The sequence below is a fragment of the Venturia canescens genome, chromosome 5 (genome assembly GCF_019457755.1).
Source record: "Venturia canescens isolate UGA chromosome 5, ASM1945775v1, whole genome shotgun sequence".
Taxonomy (NCBI): Eukaryota; Metazoa; Arthropoda; class Insecta; order Hymenoptera; family Ichneumonidae; genus Venturia; species Venturia canescens.
Genome location: NC_057425.1, coordinates 522972 through 545485, shown reverse-complemented (window position 1 = coordinate 545485; position 22514 = coordinate 522972). Strand labels below are relative to the sequence as shown.

General features: G+C 40.2%; 2 protein-coding genes across 8 annotated transcripts in view; one reads left to right on the top strand and one right to left on the bottom strand.

The window, feature by feature from the left end:
• The window catches only part of spz4 (Spaetzle domain-containing protein 4), a 13312-nt gene extending 6777 nt beyond the window's left edge, over window positions 1-6535 (top strand). For 2 of the 4 annotated variants that reach the window (XM_043418802.1, XM_043418798.1), the window contains exons 2-6: window positions 3283-3467; window positions 3908-4063; window positions 4365-5165; window positions 5303-5425; window positions 5645-6535. In XM_043418802.1, the coding sequence (XP_043274737.1) occupies window positions 3286-3467; window positions 3908-4063; window positions 4365-5165; window positions 5303-5425; window positions 5645-5894 (1512 nt within the window). In that variant the 5' untranslated portion in view covers window positions 3283-3285 and the 3' untranslated portion in view covers window positions 5895-6535. Of the gene's footprint in view, window positions 1-2273; window positions 2629-3149; window positions 3191-3282; window positions 3468-3907; window positions 4064-4364; window positions 5166-5302; window positions 5426-5644 lie in introns of those variants that run through there. The other 2 variants (XM_043418800.1, XM_043418799.1) reach the window with 2 other exon arrangements.
• On the bottom strand, window positions 6225-22514 carry Dlg5 (Discs large 5). Of its 4 annotated transcripts, XM_043418784.1 has the most exons (12): window positions 22460-22514; window positions 21425-21565; window positions 20481-20628; window positions 19246-19594; window positions 18696-19115; window positions 17435-18493; window positions 16645-17352; window positions 15393-16527; window positions 13845-14835; window positions 13493-13734; window positions 12947-13396; window positions 6225-12865 (listed from the first exon to the last, which is right to left on the bottom strand). In XM_043418784.1, the coding sequence occupies exons 2-12, from the start codon at window positions 21465-21467 to the stop codon at window positions 12759-12761; spliced, it is 5652 nt and encodes a 1883-aa protein (XP_043274719.1). In that variant the 5' UTR covers window positions 21468-21565; window positions 22460-22514; the 3' UTR covers window positions 6225-12758. The 4 variants fall into 4 exon arrangements, with proteins under 4 accessions (XP_043274719.1, XP_043274718.1, XP_043274721.1 ...); XM_043418783.1 differs by having other exon boundaries at window positions 15393-17352; XM_043418786.1 differs by having other exon boundaries at window positions 16224-17352.

Sequence of the window (22514 nt, the reverse complement as noted above, 5' to 3'; positions counted from 1 at the left end):
GAAGATTCTTCGTTGTTGTTCTCGCTCGATTCCTCTCTTTCCTTTATATCCCTTTTCTATCCGGTACTTTCTCTTACGTGAAATTCTTCGAATTCGCTCATTCTCGTAGAAGAGCACAGTGATTTGTGATGATGAAGAAGAAGAGGAAAAAGAACCGGCAGATTGTACGCGTTAAGCTTTCCGCGTCCAAGAGATTTGGCTGCTCGTGAAAAAATTAGCCGGTTCGAGCACTGCTGCTAGTAACGGGGAATCGAATGAAACGGTCGAATTCCAGCGATTCCCTTACTTTTCAGCGGTCAAAAGACTCTCCGTTGCCTCACATCGCTAGCCAATAACCAACAACGTGTATCCTCCGTCGGCAAAATTTTACTTCGTTACCTTCTCGCGGTACGGTGAATTTCGTCGTTTCTACTTTTATCTCTTCGGAGAATCGAATTTGACTTTTTCGACTTTCACCTGCGCGTATAGTAAAAGAGAGAGCGGAATACTCCTAAAACTCAATCTAACGCTGCGGTGCGTGAATTCGGAGAGGAGGCCAAAGAAATTTGAAAATGTTTAATGTTAATTTCATTGCTGAACGGATCATTATTGGCTCCGATAGATGAAATGTATAGGAAAAAAAGAGTCTCCGGGTCGAATATTGACAAGGTGCTTTTGACGAAAATTCAAATGGGCCAAATTTCATTGAGTCATATATATATACAGAGGAGCAAGGTGAAAGTGGTCGTTAAAGCGAGGTCCAGATTATGGTTGAGAGAGTTCTCACTCGTATGACTCGTTAACCCAATTGCCGGTCAAACGGTGTTCGAATTGGATCGAAAAAAATCCGCGATCATTAATAGTGTAATAGTTTTATAAATGGTTGCCCCCTCAATTACGACATGAAAAAGGAGAGAAGAACTGAAAAAGTTTGTTTACGCATCGGACATGAGCGATTCTCGGAGAACGCGTCCGCGAGGAGCGAACCGGTGCAGTTTCCTTTTTCCATAGAGGGTCTTTCCTATGCGGGCTGCTGCGTGCCCGGGACACGCTCGAGTCACCCATATAACGAATCAATTTCCAGAAGAGTAGCTCTCGATACGAGGAAAAGTGGCTTCGAACGTTTTCAAAACCGTTTTATCGAACGCTCCAATTATATAATGACGAATTAATAAAAATTCAAAAAATCCGTGTATTGGAGAAAAAAACAGGAAGCTGCGCACCGCCCCGCGTCAACGGATATTAAAAGAAATTAAATACGAAACGAACTGCTGCTGCTAATTATTGAAGCTGCTTGAAGTTTACGTGAGATTGCGTGTAAAATAAAAATACTCGAAAATGCCTGGAGCAAGCGGAAATGCCGTTCTCGGAGACTGAATTTAATTAACGACGATAATAATGCGCCATCGAACGAGGCGGAGTCGTCGTCGAGTCGTGCGTAGCGTTTGATTTTCTTTAATTGCTTAATTCAAAACTTGACCTTCTTCATGCTCCCAGATCTCTCGGGTTTGAGGTCAGTAGAGCATCGAAAATCCACGTATACGTATATGAAAAAATATTTATACTCTGCTCCGTCGAGAAGATCGTTCATTGATTCCGCACTTCGGACGTCGTCGAACGGATTTCCAAAAAAAAAAAAAAAAAGAAAAACCAAAAAATATACTCCAAAAGAAAACGTATTTCCCGCGCAACCGTCACCGTTCTTTTTTCTCCCCCCCCCCCCCTTTTAGGGTGCGGAAATTTTTTTTCTTGTTTGTTATTTTTTTTTGTGAATGCTCCGGCGGGGCCCCCGTGACACACATCGATGGAAGTGCCCTAACGGTATCCACCGCGAATGACCTACTCTTCGGGGAGCTCGCGGAGAAACAGACGAAGAGGAAGACGAAGGAGAAGATGAAGAGGAAGACGAAGAACAAGAAGAGGAAAAAAAAGAAGGAGGTGGCGGAGGAGGAGAAGGAAGAAACTCTTTCCCTCCTCCTTTCCTTTTTCCCTCACCTCTTGAGCATATTTCTTCCTCGTTCGTTTTCCCTCCGTTGCATATAGCTTCCTCGTCGCTCCTTCTTTCAATCGTCTCGCCACAGTCTCGCTTCTTGTCGTACATATTTCTTTCGTAAAGCCAAACACACGATTCACACTATATTTCACGAGGCTCAACCTCCCATATCGTATATATATATATCTACGTATACAAAAGCCTATAGTTAAAAACTTTATCCTCGAGTTCGGTCTTTCATTCGCGGCTTTGCTTCATTGCCAGCCGATTATAGACAGCCGACAGTAATGAAAGCGTCTTCGCTCCGCGAAGATACGGTCACACTTTCCGGAGCTCCAATTTCGGCTTCTCTCATCGAGTCCTATACGACGGAAAAGTAGTAGCCTTTATTTTGCGAGCAACCCCCAGTGCGTTTTGTGCTTTGTGACCTGGTGCAAATAGAGTTTCTGCTACAAACGAGAATAGACGAAAACTTGGTCGTGCACGGGGATCACAGCAAGAGATTTTGAATTTCCCAGCGGTATCTTCGAGTTTTTTATCAAAAATTTTCCCATTTTTGTGATATTTTCGAGAACATTTTACTGCCTGACGGTTACGAACGCTTTTCCTTCATTTCCGTTGCAATTATGAGCGCTTTCGTGATACTGATTTTACAGGTAAGATCATCGACACTCGCATCGATCTATTTTTTTATATTCATCAATTGGATTTTTGAGAGCAAATATTGAGAATTTTGTTTTCCTTCCGAATTCATGGAATCATTTGATGAATGTACAAAAACGATTTGTTCCGCGTTAGTGCATTAATTTTGAGAATAAACTCGTGATTCAGGATTTTGAACTTTGAATCATAAAATTGAAAGTTTTTGCGAGTGTGGCAAAAACGATGCTGGTTTAATGTTTTTTGTGAATATCCGCAAGACGGTTTTCTGACCGACCGCGAGTATTGAGATGTTGCAGTGGTATCGCGTATACTTACGAAGCTCGCGGTAGTGAAATATATGCAAGTTGCGCTCGTATCGAACGGTGAACTCGTTCTGAAAGTCTCACGAGTGAGAGAGATGCGGGAATGAGTCGTGCGTAACGGTAGATGTTGAACCGCGTGGTATCATCGCGATGTTTATAAAGGATAACGTTTGTGTCTCCGTCGTGATAGAATTTGGAAAAATGGATTTCAGAAAAAATCACCGAATTTCGCTTAACGCAAATGTCGATGTTTGTATGTATAGGAACTTTCGAATCGGATCATGATCCAGGCCGCGGATCAAAATATTTATTTGAAAAACAACTTTCATTGCTGTTCATTTGTAGTTGATGCTGAAATCGACGAATGGTCAATTTGGGGGAGGCGGGGGAGGACCCAGTACTTTCGGATACGATGGATCGTCGGCGTGCAGCAAACCGTACTCGAGAAGCGGTCGGGCGCGTTTTGAGAAATTACCGTGTGACTTTCGTCGACAAAATTGGTGCACCGTTGCTGGAAGTGCGTATCCCTGGTGAGTTGCTCGTTTTCATTAAACTTTATGCGTTTTCGTTACACAGCCGGAGTTGCCTCGCTAAAATAGATTCGATGATTTGCCAATATCACAAATTTTCGAAATTAGCGTAATTGAGTTTGCTAATTATTTTTGACTCGCTCGTTGTGACTCATCGGGCTTGATTTTAACGGGTCAGCTGATGCGAACGATCGACTCGTGTTGACTTCTCTATGGGGAACGTCAACTCGTTGCGTGTATTCCCCTCCAACCAATACCAGCGGAGTGTGTCAATACTTTCGAGAAGTTGCTTGACACACTGAACTTGAAATGTTCCGCACGTGGAATAGCGAGATATTTCCAGAAAAATCCTTTTACAAAAATCAATTATTCAATTCTTTATATTATTTCATAATCGTTGAGATTTTTGGACATTCTGAGAAATGCACTATTCTTCAAAGGCACGCGGTCCGTCGTTTCGTGCAAGAGAATCAGGGCTTGATGAGGCGGATGTACGGTGACGAAAGACACATAAATATATTGAAAGCTGAGTTGGAAAAAAACGACATAGAATTGGAATACGAAGATCGCTATCACAGATACGCGGAAGATTCGAGGTAAGATAATTCATGAATTATAATAACGAAAATTTTCAATGATAAACGAATAATGAACAGCATGGGTTTGTTCGAATGATGACGCGCGGAGAGCAATGAAAAATGGATTTATCAAACCAATGCATCCACCTTTTGAGTTTATCGAATATTTTTCTCTTTTTTTGTTCTATATCTTCCTCTCTCTCTCTCTCTCTCGCGCTCGCTCTCTCTCTCTCTCTCGCGCTCGCTCTCTCTCTCTCTCTCTCTCTCTCTTGGTGTCGTGCTTTTTCTCTTTCTCCTTCTCTGCGTCTCTCGCAACAAGAGGATTTCAGTACGAGGACGAGTACGAGTTCGTGAATCTCGAAAATGAGAATAATTCGATGGAGGATGAGTTACCGAGAAGAAGTAGGAGTTTTGATGAGACGAACACAGAGAGAGGTAGAAAATATAGAAAAACGTCGAGGGCAAAGACACGCTCGGCCGAGTCAACGACATTCCCGAATTTATCGAATTCAGGATCGACCACTACGGATTCTCAAACTCTAACAACTCCGGGAAACACTAAAACCACTGTGAATAGTGTCGAAAGCGAATCGGAAAAATCATCAACGTTTGCCTCAACCCTGGGTACTTCGACTTCGCAGCCGAAAGAGAATGAAAATTCGTCGAGGAACGCGGAGAAAATAGCTTCGATCGCTCCCGCTGTGACCCTCGCCGATTTGGCAAAAATAAGGAATTCCAGCATCAATGAAATTCCAGGACAATCGGAGAGTTTGAAAAATCATGGAATCTTTGACAGTACCGAATTACCCACATTTTCGGAATCACCCACGAGTTCGGAAAATACTACCGAAAGCATTAATCCTTCCACCCCTAAATCCATTTCCGTATCAACCTCCTCATCCTCTTCGACCCCAACGATCGATCGTATCGATAATTCTTCCCTCGAAGATCAAGACTTTGCCGCGAGTGAACAAGAAAATCATCAGCACTTCCGGCCGAGACCCGAATACAAACCCACCGAGTCGAAACCCGTGACTCCTCACGTCGAGGCGCAATTATTTCAAGACGTTGCCACCAAGGAGGATCAACAGGAACAACCAGTCCTCAAACTTCGAGGAATGTAAGATTTTTCTTCTTCAACCGTTATCGCTCTTCGCACAATCTCGAGAGTCTTATATTTGACGTACTTCGTTCAAAGTAGCATTACCGCCAATCTTCCTTTTCTTTTTCTTTTTTTGTTTATTTTCTCTCAAATAGAAACGCCTGTCCGGTTAAGGAAGAAGTTGTCGCTCCTTTCTGGGCAAACAACACCCGTGGCGAAGTTCTTGCGCTTTTGAACTTGTATCCTTTCGAGCAGTACGTTCACTGGGAAAAATGCACGTAAGTCTATACGTTTTAATAAAAAAAAAACTACATACAAACTGTAAAGTTCTATTGAACTTTTTTAAGAAAATTCAAATTGATGAAAATGCTTGTGTCGTGCGGAGTAAATAGATTTGAATAGAATGAGAAAAATAATAATGTGAAGTTGTTTTTCGAAAGCCAAACAAGTCGATCGAATAAAAATCAATATTCTTGTGTTCGAACGTTTGTTTCAAGGCACGAAAACAAGCAAATGTATTGTCGAGACGGATGCAAGTGCGAGCAGCAGTATCGATTGCACAGATTGTTGGCCTACGACCCGAATAACGAATGTCGTGGAATATTCAGCGATTGGTTCAAATTTCCGAGTTGCTGCGTTTGTCGGTGCTACGATCTTCCCATCGAATTTCGAGTCACATCGCGCTCACCGAGGGTTCACAAACAAAAACTGAGACTTCGACCGCCGGGAACGCATGGCCGAGCTTGAAAAACATTCTCAGATCAAAAGAGTGAGTGCGCGTGTGTGTGTGTGCGTGTGTGTGTGCGCGCGCGCGAACTAATAAGAATGTGTAAATATTGCAAGACATACGAGATTGCAAATCGCACGTGTATCATTTGATCGAATAGAAATGACGTTTTACCAAAACTAAATCTGACATCTGGACATGGTTTTGATCCGTTTGACATGATTATAAATATTTTCACAAGGCTAGTGATTTATAAGATTATTTATCTCATAGGAAAAACGTATAAAAGCTAAACTCACTTACGATAGGACAAAGGGAGAAAGGACGATAAGCATATGTATACGTGCTCGTAGTGTACGCCATTTATCGTTTATTTAATCTCATCGTTCGAAACAACTTTATATACATAGAGATAATATTTATAATAGATACAGGCACGCGTTTCTGTGTCTTCGACGATCGTTTCTTCTCTTATCTCTTTTTCTCCCGTTGAGGGTTCGTTAAAATGTGAGAAATACAGTAGGTAAAGTTCGGATAACGTTGCTAATGAATATTTCATTAATATACTAAAGCTGCCTACGAGTCGCCACTCTTTCAAAGATTTGCACAAAGAATTGCTTAAAGTCTCACTAAACGAAAATAAATATCAATAAATTCGTCAGTCGCGACTTATTTTATCCTCTCTCTCTGTCTCGAAAGTATTCCCTTTCCATTACGCCTTTACTTTCACCCAACAACGATTGGACGAAATTCAATTGTCCCGATCAAACATAACGAACGTTCGACGTTAATACTTGGTTTTTATTTCTTATTTGGAGCGAACTTCGGCCCACAGCTGAAATAATTAGCTTTCAACATTTTATTCCCTATTTTCTACCGTATGATTACTAATTTCACAGAAATATATATATATATATATATATATATATATATATATATTTGTGTGTATTTGCGGGTTTAATATAACAATAAAAATAATAATAAAATATTGAAAATTTCGTACTCGTTACACATTACGATACGATACACATATGTACATACATCATTCATTGTTATAACGATATGAATATGAAAAATAATAAAATAATAATACACACATAATCCATACACGTGTGTATGCATATGAATCGTACGGTACACGTGTATAAATAAAAGTATTTTTTTTTATTTTTTTTGTAACGGACTTGAACATTTGGTATCGAAACCATTGCAGGAAAAATAAATTTCAATCATTTCCTTCGGTGGATTAGTATTTTTTTTATTTTCAATTCCAATTGAAAATTCACCATTCTACCGTGAGTTTAATGTACTCGTATTAGTTTTATAAACTTTTATGGATCAATGCGCGAAGAGAAATGAAAGTTGTTTATAGTCGAAGAAATAGACGGTGCAAGTAACGAAATATCTAACGATTCATTCGTTTGAACATCAACGTGAACAATAATTTTTTGAGTGACAGAGTCTATGAAAGTTTGGATGACAATCGTATGAAAAATTTAGTCGGAATTGTCCAAACAAAAAGTCATGCGGTTTGCCTTTTCTTTTTTATAACAATTTTTTCTTCTCTCCATAAGTAAGAGAGTCGCGCTGCTTTTAGAAAATTCCAACAGCCTAGTCTCAATTCAAAAACTGTACAAACATTTAGCTTTTATTTTTATTTTTGCAATGAACCAGGCTCATCTAGAATTGCCATGGCGTTTAACAATGTTGATCAACCATATATAACAACTGTTCTAAAACAATTTCCTCCACTGTCCTCCACAATATGTTTCGACCTTTTTTTTTAATTCAATCTCACATTGCTACGTTTTCATTTAAATCCAAAAAATTTAAGTTTGCCATCTCTTTTACTCTCACAAAATCGCAATGCTTTGTTTTCATTAAAATCTCTGCATCCGAGTGAATTTTTAGGGAATTTGAAATATTCATTATTTCGGGAAGTTTTGCGATTTATATATCACGAGTTTATTAAATATAGTAAAAAGAATACTGTGTCCATATACGATTCGGCTAATCTGCTAATACAATAGTTGTGGACAGTTATGATTATTTTCTTCACACGTCGTAAATATAGTTATTCATACGTATTCGAATACGGAAGAGTGATATTTCGTTTGACAATATTGGCGAGGTTCGATCGAGGGGCAGTGGTTAATTAGTGTTGATTCACGCATATTATATTCTTCGTGTTTTGCTTTTTCTTTGAGCGCAGCAGAACTATTGAATTCATAAAAAAAAAATCAAAAACTGCGGATTAATAAAAAAATCTGGAAGTTTGATTTTATTTTAGTCGCAGCTATTCAAGTTGCAGGAGCTATTTTGACGATGCTACCTTATTTCTCAATCCAAATGGTTATTCTTGCAACAAACGGTATTTTAAAAAATAGGAAATCCTCGATTTTTTTTCAAGTTGACGAAGCCTGTTACCAAGTATGGTAGTAGTAGAAGTTCATTTGAATTCCGTAGTCGGTTGGACGCAGATCGATTTTGACAGTTCGGTATAATTCTCCAATGAAATTGTTCCCAAAGTAATAATTTGTTCTGTTTGTATTTCGTTTAAAAAATAGTAACGATTTGCCTGTATAGCGATTAGTATAAAAAATACATTTGTGTGATAGAGAGGAGATGAATCGTTGGGAAGCAGAGGGAGAGGGAGAAGACGGGCGAGGAGAGAGGAAATATTGAAAACATGTTGAGAATAAATCACAGGTACGATGATGGGTGAGCCTAAGAGTCGTGATGTCTATACAAGAGCTAATCCATTTTCACCTGGCAAAAGCTCTCCAGTGAAAGCCCGAACGATGCCTGAATACCGATTTACCGATCTATTTGAATATAATATATAAATATATATGTATGTATATATGCATATTATGTTCACGAGGCAAACTCTCGTCGGACAGTATCGACGAGAAATTGAGTGTTTTACCAACATTCACAAGAAAGACCTCGCGAACTACACAACTGTTTATTTTGAGCGAGCGGCGATTTCTTTACGTTTTTTATAATTATAATAGCAAATTAATTCGTTAGGACGGACGTCCAATCACACGTATCCGTTTAAACGCAAGAACCTCGACTTCTTTGCAAAGAAAGAGTCGACAAGTGTGTTACAGTTATTATTGCTTCATTAATCATCTCGTTTGTATATATCATTTTCACTCAGGAATATCGAGGATGCTTGCAAAGAGAGGATCCAATATGTCAGGGTACGGTGAAGATGCAAAAATGATGAAGAAAAAACTTTTAGTGCGACGAGCGACTATCGTCGATATAACATTTCCGCTGTAACATCAAAGGGACAAAAAACAAATCGAAAACAGCAGAAAAATTTTGATAACCTCGAGGTTTGGAAACAGTTATAAGATACAAGTCGACTGAGAGCCAAGCATCCCCGAAACTTTCGTGACCTATCTATTAAAATACATTCTTCAAATGATTATTTCATCTGGGAAATCTCAATACAGATTCACGCGAGATAAAAGAATCCTTATTTATCTGGTTAAGTGACGATATGTTAAATACATGACAATTATTCTGTCAATTATTATTTACTCGATACGGTAAAATTATGTGATTTTCTCTAATTGTTTTAAAACATTTCTTATGGTTTGTTGCGATTCGTGTGGGAATGAGACTGCATGCGTATTGCGGATAACAAATTGATGCGCTTTAACGTACGACGATGGACCATCAAAAAGTACGTAATACGAAATAAATAGTTATTTCGATTATCCGTAACGCTACAAATAATAATTTACATTAATATATGATGGAATATGTAAATACAGAGTACTCTCATGATCCATAATGTTTTATGCATTTCGTTTGTTGTAAAAATCATGTTTTTCATGGAGTTGAGTTAACAATACATTTTAATCGATCAGACATTTTTTTAGTTCGAAAAATATCTTTAGACGTTGGTAAAGAAAATTTGAAGTTTTCGTCGTCGAAGCTTAGAATCCAACTCATTTTTCTGTGAGAATACTCTGCTCATACATATTATAAATACATATAAATATATTATACATATATAATAATATATTGCATGTACATGTGTGATATGAAAATTTATTAATTTTCGGAGAATCGATTGAAACGTTAAAAATATTGATTCTTTGCGCTACTCTTTCGTGGTTGAATAAAATTTGCTCTTTTACACTACGATGAATACTATAGAAAACTAGTCGTGATTGTCGTCGCAAAGTTTCAAACTCAAGGAATCCATAGCGCAAATGATCTGTGGATTTGAGCAAAATACACGCGTATGCGAATCCAGAGACGCGGCAGCGACTCGACCCCAAGTATTCAAAGGAAAGCTTGCGCGAGCACTGTATATACACTCCAATTCAGGCATTCGTATTTATAATACACTCGATCCAAATTTTCATGAACGACCACGGATTCTTAGAGTCCCGAGAACCATTGTGACGAAACCGCCGCTTCCGTTTCTTCGCTACGCAATATATAAATGATTTATCACCGTCGACGTTTTCAACGATTAGTTATTAAAAGTGCACAATCGATCGATTAATCATGAACGAAGATCCTAAACGTGAAATCTCGATAAAAATACGTTTTTTTTCAACAGAGAAAATTTATGAAATTTACTGTTGTAAATTATCCAATTCAACCGAACGAACGAAAGCTCAAAACGAATCTTTTCATCGTTCTCAACGAACGTTAAGGGGAAAATTTTCAAAAAATGAAATTGAAATATATTTATCTCTTATTCCTCATTCCAGTGATGAACAATGTTTCCTTTGAAATAGTTAAAAATGGGCTGTATCATCAGCTTCCATTTCACGATATCAAAAGTGCATTCTATCTAATTTGTTGATATATATATATAGTTATATATTAATGTGTGTATGCATTGCCAAAAATACGTGTATTCGTGAATGGTGTGTAACTAATTACGTTTATTGCAGTGAGTTTATATATCCCGTTATTAACGTACGTAAAAGAGGATATTTTTTAAAATGATGATATGTCGCAAGAAGCTGTGTTTACGTATCACAGTGATGTGATTAAGAATATTTTCGGAATCACTTTTTTCACTATTCTTTTTTTTTTTAAATCTTCAATTATTACTATTTTCTGTTTTAATCTATTATTCTTCTTCGAATCTAGATTCCCATACCGTATGACAGGAGAGATTAATCAAGTGGATTATTGGGCGAGCGAGAATGCTAATTAATACAATAATATATATCACGTTTTTCAATCTCGTTATCTCGTTCGCGCTGCCGATATTTTAAGTTCTTATTTATTTTCCCTCCATTTCTCTCGTTATATTGCTCTTCTTTTCTTCTTTTTTTACCTCGTGTTTTAAAATTAATTCATTAAAAGCTACTTGTCGATCGCTTCAAATCGTAATATTCCCTTAATTTTTGGTCTCGGTCTTATTAATCTTACTCCTAAATATTATCTCTGGTTAAAGGAAAAGAAAATTATAAACGTCTCAATCGTTTGAAGGTGGAAAGTGTGTGAGAAAACAATGAAAAATATATATAAATATATATATATAAATGTTGACATATATATGTATAGAAAATATTCGTTTCAGTAACGATATGATCATTAATCAACGAAACCAGTGCTAAGCAGTGGAAAATTTTCAATTTTTGTCCTTTTTTCTCAAGAGAGACGAAAGAACACAAATTTTTGTTCAACATTAGGTTCAACAGGAAATCACACAATTCAGAATTCAACAATAAATATAAAATTGATGTCATGTGATTTTAAAAGAGGCTTTTGACACGATTTGTAACAGCGTTCGAGTAACGATTAACGACGATACGCACAATCGCGAAATATTTTTCAGGCGAAAAATCGTTGTCAATTGAAAAGCCGCCGTTTGAAAGGTGTCCGAAATGGATATTTCCTGTCAATTATTGGTGCATTCTCGTCTCTCGATGAAATGAGCAGGAGACGGGAAAAAAGTCAACGAACGAAAAGTCAAAAATATTAACGATTCGTTGATCCCTTCTCGAGCCACGCCCTCAAAAGTTCTTCATACATCCGTACATTCGTTTTTTTCACTTCGTCATAAGCTCGTTTGGAAGAACCTCGAATAAAATTCGAAAATTACATATGTTTTTTCATAAGGTTCGCGGTTTAAGCGCACTCGCGTTCGTTTCAAAATTATTTACAATTACAGTTTAGCTTGTTTTCTTTTTTTCTTCTTCAATTCAATAAGGAGGAACGAAGTTTTCGCGACAATCAATTTCGCCGTTATATTATTTAGTAGTAAAGCAGCGAAATTTGAAATACGCCTGATATCAATTCCTTGCATCGGAAAACATCGAGCGTTCGACGCTCTGACCTATATTTCCAGATTATCTAAAAGCTCTTTATAATTTACTTGTTATATTCCTACTTCCTTCTCCATCTTCCACTTCTTTTTCTAATTCTTCTGTCACCAACGATGGAAATTGATCCTAAGGAGGGCGCCAAACGACGAAGATTCTTCGCAGCAGATTTTCTACTGGTTTTTTCCGTTTCCTTTCTTTTTTTTTACCACTCCGTTCGTTTTCTTTTTTTTTTTCAACTCGGACTCGAGGCGGGAGATCGCTCTTTCTAGGGCGACGAATACCAGAAAATTTACGCACTGATCGAAAAAAAAAAAAAACCCACGACGAAAGGAACGATAAAAAAGGGAAACGGTTTATGAACTAACGGAATTCGATAAATAATTGGCACACGACGCGTATAATAACGATTTGTACGCGTATGCGAGACGCTGAACAAACAAATCCAGCTGATTTTGATTTCGTACCATTGAAGATATCTTGTTGTTTTGTTTGTTTCTTCGACGTAAGGGCCCCCCAGTGAAATTAGATCGATTTCCACTGCGGTTTGTGGGGACCCCCCCGATGATGTCAGGGTGGCCCTCGAGGTACCCATAGCGCCTTGCTCTGCTCATCATCAACGGCTGATTTAACTTGCGTGCAGATGTAAGCAACGTTCACACCCGCGGGGATTATTGCTGAAATTATCAGTACTATTTAGTGAAGAATCTCAAACGAAAAAAGAAAACGGATTGTGAGAATTAAAAATGAAAAATTACCGGAAATAAAATGACGGTACTCGGCCTCGAGTTTGAGGGCTTGTTCATACATTTCTTTGGCGGCTTTGGCGCTGACTTTGTCACTCGGATACCTGGAATCCTTGACCTCCTTAATCTGTTTGGTGCTCTTGAATTTGATGAGCAACACGATAGGATAAATTTGATGCCGATGCAGACGTTCGAGGGAGGCGATCGATATGTCGAGAATGCAGTGTGAATTTTTTGCACAAATATCTTTAACAGCTTGCACGGTCGTGCACTCGAAGTAGCTGCCTTTTTTTCGATAATCGACGTACAACGAATCGCGCAAACCTTGCTCGAGCGTTGCTTGCGAACAGTGCATCGCTTCCGGCAGACAACGAGTAAATTTGCCCGGAAATTCTTGCAAAAGTTTTGTAGCTACGCACTCGTTTAACGGACCGATTATCAGAATCGGCCTCAACGCAGGATCTGAGAAAAAAGAAAAACAAACACGTTTGTTTATACACGTGTAAATGGAAAAAATAGCCGAGCGTTATCCAAACTCTGGAGTTGAAACAAACTTACAATCGAGTTTTTCCACTCGCTGATAACTCGCTGGTAAATTTTCTTCGTTCAAGGTTCCACTATCGCTGTACCAACCAAGATTGACGCCGGTCAAGTGCGAAAGTTCTTTGCTGTCTCTGCTCGACGAACGCTGATGCTTCTTTCGCCGGAAAAAGCTTCTTCGAGCACTGGTCGTTGCTCGCCTACCCGTGTCCGCTTCCAAATCACCCAGAGATCGTCGTAACAATAATTCTTCTTCGATTCTGCGATTTAGCCGGAAAAAGTGGAATTTATCGAAATATTAATTACTGTGAATCAAGAAAAACGATTGAGAAACGAAAAACTTTGAACGCGATGATGGAGGGCAACTTACTTGAATTTACTAGGAATAATACCACATTGTTGTCTTCTGCCGGATTGATCGACGAGCCAAGCCCTCCAATGTCCAGGAGTACCATTGAACATGGTATTATCAACGTAAAGCACATCGTCCTTGTTGAAGCGTAATTGAAGGCTATCACCGACTTCGCCAACGCGGTCGAACATAGCTTTGACGTAGAAACTATCGCCAGGTTTGTCCTTGACCTCGTTATAACGTTCGGGCATAAATTGTGCGACGAGAGTGACTTTGTCAGCGGGTCGAGCGAGTTCGAGGGCCGCTTGTTCAGCGGTAGCTTGCCGAAGATCAACGCCATTGTACTCGAGGATTCTATCGCCGGTTCGGAGACCAGCATCTTCGGCGAGACATCCCGGTTGAACGGAGTGCACAAAAATCCCTACGCCGTTACCACCAACCAGAGAAATTCCAAGATTCGAGCATTTTCGAGTTTCGATAAAAAGATAACGAGGATCCATCGTTGCCGGACTCTTTTGACTCTGTTCCTCTTGCGTCGGGCTTCTCATTGTAGCGTTTTGTCGCTGGAGCGTCGTCATCGCTTGATTTATCTGTCCTCTCGTCAATGTGTTACCAGCGCTCCGCAAACTATCCAACGTCACCGAATTTCTCATATTTTCCAACGTCGCGGAATTTCTTAACTCCGGTTTTCTTATGTTTATATCCAAACTCGCCGAATTCCGCATTTCTCGTTCTCGCTCTTGCGTGCCTCGGACTTCCATCGACGCTGATGATCTCACCTCTCTTTCTCCCCGCATCACCGTCAACGTTGTCATCGTCGTCGTCGTCGATGTCGTTGACGCACTCGGCTGATCTCGCTCCGGTTCCGCCGCCTCGTGCACCTCCAATGTTGTTTTCCTCGGTGCCTCTGGACTATTGCACGGTGTTGGTGATCCGCTACGACTCCCTGCCTCCTCACCACCCGCTTCCGAGGAGCTCGACGATCCCGAACCCTCCAACTCGTTGTATTCTACAGGAAAAACAATGCGAATCATTATTTGTATTATTTTATTTTTTACCCTAATCGTTCCGTTTAGGGGCAGTTTTCATCACGCCCGAAGCCCCAAAGGGTGCCCGGAAAAACTTAATTTTCGACTCTTCGAAAAAATACACGAATAAGCGTGCATGGAAAATCGTTTCTCCGAGTTTTCCTCATTATAAAACGCTGAAACCATTTGGATTATTATTTTTCGGGTAAGCGTTATATACGGTGAGAAAGTTTAATGAGCAGAAAGCGAAACTCGTACTTGGTTGACATAACAATGAAGCGACGAGGACGGGCGATTAGTCGTTGAAATCCTACGGGTCATTAGAAAAGCGTTAGTAGCATCATAACGATCATTATTTACTCGCTATTATTAGAAAAGAATAGAAAAAATTACGATTAAACATCGAACGGGGGGCTCTCAAGTGTTTACGGGATGGTTAAAGAGTGCACTTGAAATTAACAACGGACGAGCGAACAAACGATCAGGCGAATATGAAAGATACGAAATTTGGTCAAAGTTAAAAAACAAAAGTACTCACTGTCAGGGCTGTACTGGACGAGCATTGTAATGGAATTGCCACACTGTCGTAAGACATTGGCGGCCAATTGATAAGTTGCCGATCTCATGTTGATGCCGCAGACCTCCAGTAACTGATCACCGATCTGCAGACCAACTTGAGAGGCGAGACTGTGTTCACTGACGGTAGAGACGAAAACGCCACCGCTCTCGAGGCAGGAAATTTGTATACCAAGGGGTTCGACGGATTTGTCAATGTGAACGCGTCTGAGCTCACCGGGAGCTGGTCTAGGCTGGGTATAACAATAATCGGGCATGCTGGCTCTTTTGTTATTACCACTGCCCCGAACGGTGCCTCCTCCGCTGCTGCTTCCACCTCCGCCAGTGCCCGGGCTCAGAACCTCAACGTGAAAAGTTGGCATGGGACTTCCGCGTTCGGAAGTTCTCTCGATACTTCCGGTGGACAATTTGCCAACACTACTTTTGGAGGTAACACTGGGATTGGATGGTATTCGAAATCGTTGGTTCTCCTTTTTCCGGGGAAACGTACCGCCCTCGTAACCGTGGGTATAAGCCGGTGTATCGTAACCAACACCGACCGGATGTCCACCACCTCCGCCACGGGGCTTATTGTGATAGTGCAGATCTACGGATGGTGTGTGCAAATGAGCGAAACCAGGCTGAGGTCCGGGACTGTAAGGTGGTTCAAAACAGTAGGAACGTGCGTCCGGGAGTCCGATAGACTCGCCGGATTGTGCTGAGGGTAGTGAGGGCGGTGATGGATAACGCGACGGTAAGGAGTTGTTTTGTTGATGCGGATGGGAGTGACCATAAGGGGGAAACGAAAAGTTACCGGGCAACTGTTGTTGACGCGGTTGTACGCCAACTCCCGCAATTCCGGAGGTAGATGGGGGGGCGGCGTTCGAGGAGGACGAGACACCGTACAATTGGGAATGGGCGCGATTGTGTTGCAACGCTTCGAGTTGGGCCTCGTTACCGGCCGAGCCATATTTTTGCACTCGTCGTTTCGCCTGGTGATCCGTCGTTCCCTTTACCGAAAAATCGATACTCGTTTCTGATGGTGCCGCAAGATTTGATCCCAGCCTCGAGTCGTTGCCCTCGAAATCTCCGAGGCTCTTTTTCTCCAACGACATATCCTTAAATTGTACAGCAGCCGGGGTAAATGATTTTTGACCGAACAAATGAGCTGATTTTGTGAAATTAAGGGGTGGGGGAGTTTCAACGGCTTTGTACACGGTATGACGATTGCTCACGTTTGAGAAGGTCGCCAACGGTATTGGATTCGAGATCCTGTTGTAATTGTAGCTCTCGTATTTCGGCGGTTGATTCAACAGCACGCTCAGCGGTAATCTCTCCTTCGTCTTTCTCGGATGTAATATAGTTCCAGTGCCATTTTGAATCAACGGAACACCACGGGCTTTCGGCCAAGTTCCACCGTTCTTCTCAATTTTTTCGGTTCCCCGTCTCTTGCTCCTCTTTAAAACACCGTTATTTGGCTTCTTGTAACTATCGATCACAGAGTCCAATTCCGCGAGCGCATCCTGCTCCTGCTTCTTTTTCTCATCTCTGTCCTTGCTGTGTCGACGACCTCGCATAATATCCATTTTACCACGAATATCGTCCCAAGCTTTTATAATACCGCTTGGTTTTTCGCTGCTTACAGATTTCGAGACTTTGTAAACGCTTCGCTCACCAAAGTTCGACGCTATGTAACGACGCTCGTAATCGTCGGAGGTTGCTTTCAACATTAGTCTCTCTTGTTCGGTTTGCGAACAACTGTTGACCATCTTTTGTTTGTCACTCATGAAACTCGAATCTATTGGCATTGACTCCGAGCTCAACGACGCTGGAAGAGCTATCCCTTTGAGGGTTGTTATCGTTAGTACATCTGCGGTATTGTCGTTCAATATTGACATTGCCTCGTGCGCTGAATTTACTGTGTCCATGGGTTTGCTATTTATCTGCCAAGTTTCATTTGTACCGTTTAGAAAGAACGTCAGAAGACAAAAAAAAACACATAAAAATATAATGAAATAAACTTACATTGAGAACACGGTCGCCGACGGCCAAATTGCAGTCTTTCGCAGCAAGACTTCCGGGCGAGATTTTGGCGATGTAGATACAGTGATCGAGAGAAATTCCATGGGGGATAGAACCAACAGGAAGCTGAGTGGTTCGTAAAGAACGACGAGTGGAGCGTCTCCTGCGAATGGTGAGGGTGACAGGGCCGGAGGTACAGGAGCGAAGCGTTTCGAGAATCATTCTCGTAGAGACGGAAGTACAATCGACATTGTTGACGCGAATGATACAGTCATTAACGCGTAATTTTCCGTCGATCGCGCTACCCTGCAAAACCTGAGCGACGTAGATCCCTGTATCATTTGGATAATGCGGATCGTCCCGTCCACCGGCTAAGACGAGGCCGAGATCGCGATCCGTGTCTTGACCAAATCTGCTGGTATCGAGATGTACGGCGATTACGTCCCATTCCGCCACGTCATTCTCGTTGTGAGAATGAACGTAACTTCGTAAACTATGATCCCCGCATTCGATTTTTTCCTTGAGATCTTTGAGTTCCTTGCAAGCCTCGTTTCGTTGCTTCTTTATATCATCCGAATCGCGCAATGCAGTGGCTAATTCGGAGACCGCTCGATCGCGTTCTTTCCTCAAACGGTCGCACAATGTTCGAAGACTCTCTCGTTCCAATACTATTTGATCGCGCTCGCTGAACGCCCAATCTCTACGACGTTTTGACACTTCCGCCTCCTGCACCGCTTCCTCCAATTCCGACTGCAACGTGTCCACCGTTTTTCTCAATTTATCCAACTCCAGATTTGCCTGATCAATATTATCCATTCGTTCTTTCTCACGCTTCGAATAATCTCGCGTGTTCGTTTCGCGCTCCACTTCCTTGCTCGAATTGTAACGCTCGCGGTTATACGAGTGCGACTCTAAACGGTTTTTGTAGTCACGGCTCGATTCGGAATAATCACCGAATTTCTGTCGCAATTCGTTACACTCCTTCAATGCTTCATCGCGATCATGCAGCGCGGAAGATATCTCACGACGTAACGTCTCGATTTGATACGTCAACGTCTTTTTCTATGGATAAAGCGAAATTTATGTTAATATAAAAAAGGAAAAAAATAACAACCAAAGTCAATAACCATGCCAAAAGTGAAATATTTTCATAAAGGGATTGGAGGTATCATTGAAAACTGTAAAAAAAAGGCAAAGATGTCATTTTTTTTGTTTTCGATTACATATTTGTATGAAAAATGTTATGAATAGTAATTTTACCGACCTCGTCAATATATTGTTTATTTTGATTCTCAAGATGGGTGATTTTGGCGAATGCTTGAGTAAGATCGTCACCGAGTTTTTCCATTTCTTTGTGAACAGTGTCCCGTTCACCCATAATGAGGCTGTATTCTTTGAGAGCGCCGTTTCTCTCTTCGTTCAATCTTTTCATATCCTTGGTCATTTTCGATTTATAAACCATCGCTAGATTAACCTCTTTGATCGCGTCCTCATGCTGTTGTTGAACCTTGGCAAGGGCCTCGCGATACTCGTTGCGCTCATTCAACGCTATGTCCCACTGCTTTATCGCGGCTGTGCATTGTTGCTTGAAGCCGTTTCTCTCACGTATAGCACCGTTTCTCTCTTGTACCACGTCCTCGTACTGTTTTTTCAGTCTCGCAGCTTCTTCTTCTGCGAGCTCGAGCTAAATATATACGAAAATTACACATTATATTCATGACCGAATACCGAACAACAGTTGCCACCACAATTTAAATGAAATGATCGAATGAAAAAATTTGAGTTGAAAAAGTATTATGAGAAAAATAAATTACCTTGTCGACCGTGGCGGAGTGTGATGAGATGAGATCGTCGTATCTCTTTCTGAGGGAATCATATTCGTCCTTGAGAGCCTCATATTTCCTGAGCACGGAGATATAGTGTTGATTCATAGTATCGCCGTTGCCAGGATCCGCGACGAAGACTTCTTGATTTTGGCAGCGTAATTCAAGGACTTCTTTTTGTAGGGCTTGAACCTCACGATCGAGGCGTTGTTTATCGTTGATGAGATCTCCGTTTTTGTTCCTCAGCGCGGAACTTTCTTGGGACGTGGCTTCCAGCTGATTCATCGCTGCAATGTGTTGTCCTCTGTAGTACTCCAATTCCTTCATAGTATGTTCACACCTGCGCCAACAACAACGACCTTGTCAATTTAATTATAAAAAGAAGCTCGAACTTTTTCATGCTGCTGCGATTTCTTCTCCTCCTCCCTCCCTCTCGTTCAATTGATAAGTCTATTTTTATTATACAGCACATTCCGCCTCGCATTAACGTGAAATGTAAACTGAACATTTGGATTGAATTACGCTTCAGAAAATCGCAATATTTTTTTCCGTTCGACCCGATTAAATGTTCATTAAAATTGGACGCTCCAAGGCACTTGGAACGCATGAGCCGTCCGAGGGTTTGAAAATAAAGGAAAAATTAACGTTATTGACCGTTTAACCTGGGGCATCCTCCAGCGATGATAAAAATTAAAAAACTGCGAAAAAAAATATCGTGAGAGTAGGAGAGAAAAGAATAATCAATAGGTCTACAAAAGCCCCCCGGGGGTGCTCGTAAACAATTCGAGCGTGCTCTCACGTCGCCTGATAACCGATTAGATTGCCTGGGGGGATAAACGCCGGCCGTGTGTGAGACAAAGTCATTCGGGCGCGATGATGATCGGAAAAAAAAAATAATAATAATTTAAAAAATCGTTCAGTGGCGTATCGCTACTCGTACGTGGATGTTTCAATAACTTGGAATATAAATAACGAGGGTGGAGGATAAAAAAATGTCATAAAAAAAAAATTATTATCCAATAATTCAGAAAAGAAAATTGTAATACAAACTTAAATGTACATAAATATCAAGATAAAAATCGTTTGGTGCAATTTTCAAGAATAAAAAATCATTCCAAACACAAAATATGCACAATCATTTGGAAAAAAAAAGAAATAGAGTAGGATTAAAAAAAAAAAAAATAATAAATGGAATAAAGAAAGGAGAAAAAACAAACAAAACAAACCGTCTAATGGTATCGGAGTGCTTATGTCTGAGGAGTTGAAGTTGGTGCATGGCTTGGTCACACTGTGCCTGCAATCCATCATAATCGCTACGACATTCCGGACCTCCGACAGGACTACCGACGCTTCCGTATCCTCCGCTATCCCGCTCTGCTTGCCACAATCGATAATGACGGAAATAGGAGCGAAACAATAATCATTTAGAACAAATAAAAAAAAAGCTCTTAAACCGATAAGTGCAAAGAAAATTTGTAAAAATTCAATCACTGGCTTGAGTATTGATTTGCTCCGAGCTCATTTAGAACTACCAAACCAACCAAAATCTTCCAACACTCTCCAATTGTTTGCCTCCTTGCAAGTAGCTCTAATTTTTTTCTTGCTCTTTCAACATAGACACGCTTGCACTTTCACTAGGAAAAGAAACTCTTGGTCACGCATGCGAGCGCAGACGATTCTTAACTATTTGCGTATCTCTCACAAATTATATAGGTAATTAGGAACGTTTCTCTCTAGAGAAAACAAAGATCGTCAAAAAAATCAAATGATTTATTTGGTTAGAGATTGCAATGGAAAGCAGAGAAAGCAGAAAGAATTTTGGCAAACAGTTTTTTGTGTTCAGAAATGACACAAATAATTGACAAGACAAAAAACTGTTAGAGGTACGGAATCCAAAGAATTTCTTTGGCAAAATTATAGTAAATTATAACAAGCAGCAATTATTATCATAGAACGAACATTAATAAAACAAATTAAAAATTTCAATTTCATCGAATGAGCTCCAAGACAATAAGGGACTCATTTAATTATGACGGATATATTCTACTTGTACTGAAGATAGCGTGCAAAATTGTCACTCAAAGGGACAAAAATATATTTGAACAAACGAAAAAAAAAAGTTTGCAATAAATAAATGACGATGGACACTAAAATTTTTTATTATCGTTACCGCTGCTTCCAGCACTATCCAGCGAAGAGGCTCCCGATGCCATATTTCTGACAAAACCTGACCCTCCTCGATTGTTCAGCTTCGCTCACGTTGTGTTTTTATAAGATGTTTTTTTCCACCGGTTGTCTCTCAAATATTTCCCTGCAATATTATTCATAACTAATTGACACGAATGATAATGAAACCCGGTGTTTTTCCATCAAAGTAGGAAAGATGACATTCTTTTTTGTCAACCTGACACTCATAAAAACCACAAAAAACGTGAGGAGGGGAGAGAAAGAGAATAAAAAAGAATTGAACAGGAAATCTAGAATAATCGAATTTTGGTTTGATTGAATGGAAAAAATGATCAAGTTTGATTAAATGTTTGCCAAGATAAGAGTGTTTTGTAATTTCGATGGGCAAGAAACGTGTCTATAAAATCGAAGAACAACGAAAGAAAATGTTTCAACACAATTCTCTGGGCTTAAGGAGAGCTTATGTTTTTCGAACGGTAGTTAGACGATCAATCTACACGGGTTTTTTTTGTCTTTTACTAAAAAACTTTAATCCACGTTATATCTCTCACTCTTTCACTTGGGAAAGTTCTTTGACACGAATCATCTTCGAAATCGATGAGTTTTCAAGTTTTAAAAAACACATACTCATAGCCTCGAATGATGAATGGTCTCGCGAGCAGTCAAATAAAACTTATAAAAAGTTTCGTGTCTCACCGAAGGAACGCGTTCTCGTTTACGGGACTTTTGAATTATTTAGGGCAGGACTTTGCACGTAAAAGGTATTATTTAAGAAAATAGCAGCCTAATGAACGGTTTGGTATTAAGAGAAAAAGCTTTTTTAGCAATTCCTCATCGAGACACCAGCGCAAACATCGTACACTACTCGAGGTCATCACACTCGCGCGGCACGATTAAACACGCGCGTTTCCTATCGAAATGTCACCGCGTATTTGAGGAACGATCATATTGAACGATCGAATTTGCAACGTTATTGTATGCAAAGAAAAACAACAACAAAACGCTCGTTTGTTCTCACCTGCTGCAACAACGGGTCTTGCAATTAGCCATTTTCATTCGATACTACGGCTCGA

What these genes read in the sequence shown, in the direction of transcription:
- Dlg5 (XM_043418783.1), bottom strand. Translation starts at nt 21,467, where the DNA reads ATGGCATCGGGAGCCTCTTCGCTGGATAGTGCTGGAAGCAGCG. An exon ending in ATAAACAATATATTGACGAG is followed by an intron (nt 18,494 to 18,695) that starts GTCGGTAAAATT and finishes CTTTATCCATAG; the next exon opens with AAAAAGACGTTGACGTATCA. An exon ending in TCGGCGACCGTGTTCTCAAT is followed by an intron (nt 17,353 to 17,434) that starts GTAAGTTTATTT and finishes GAAACTTGGCAG; the next exon opens with ATAAATAGCAAACCCATGGA.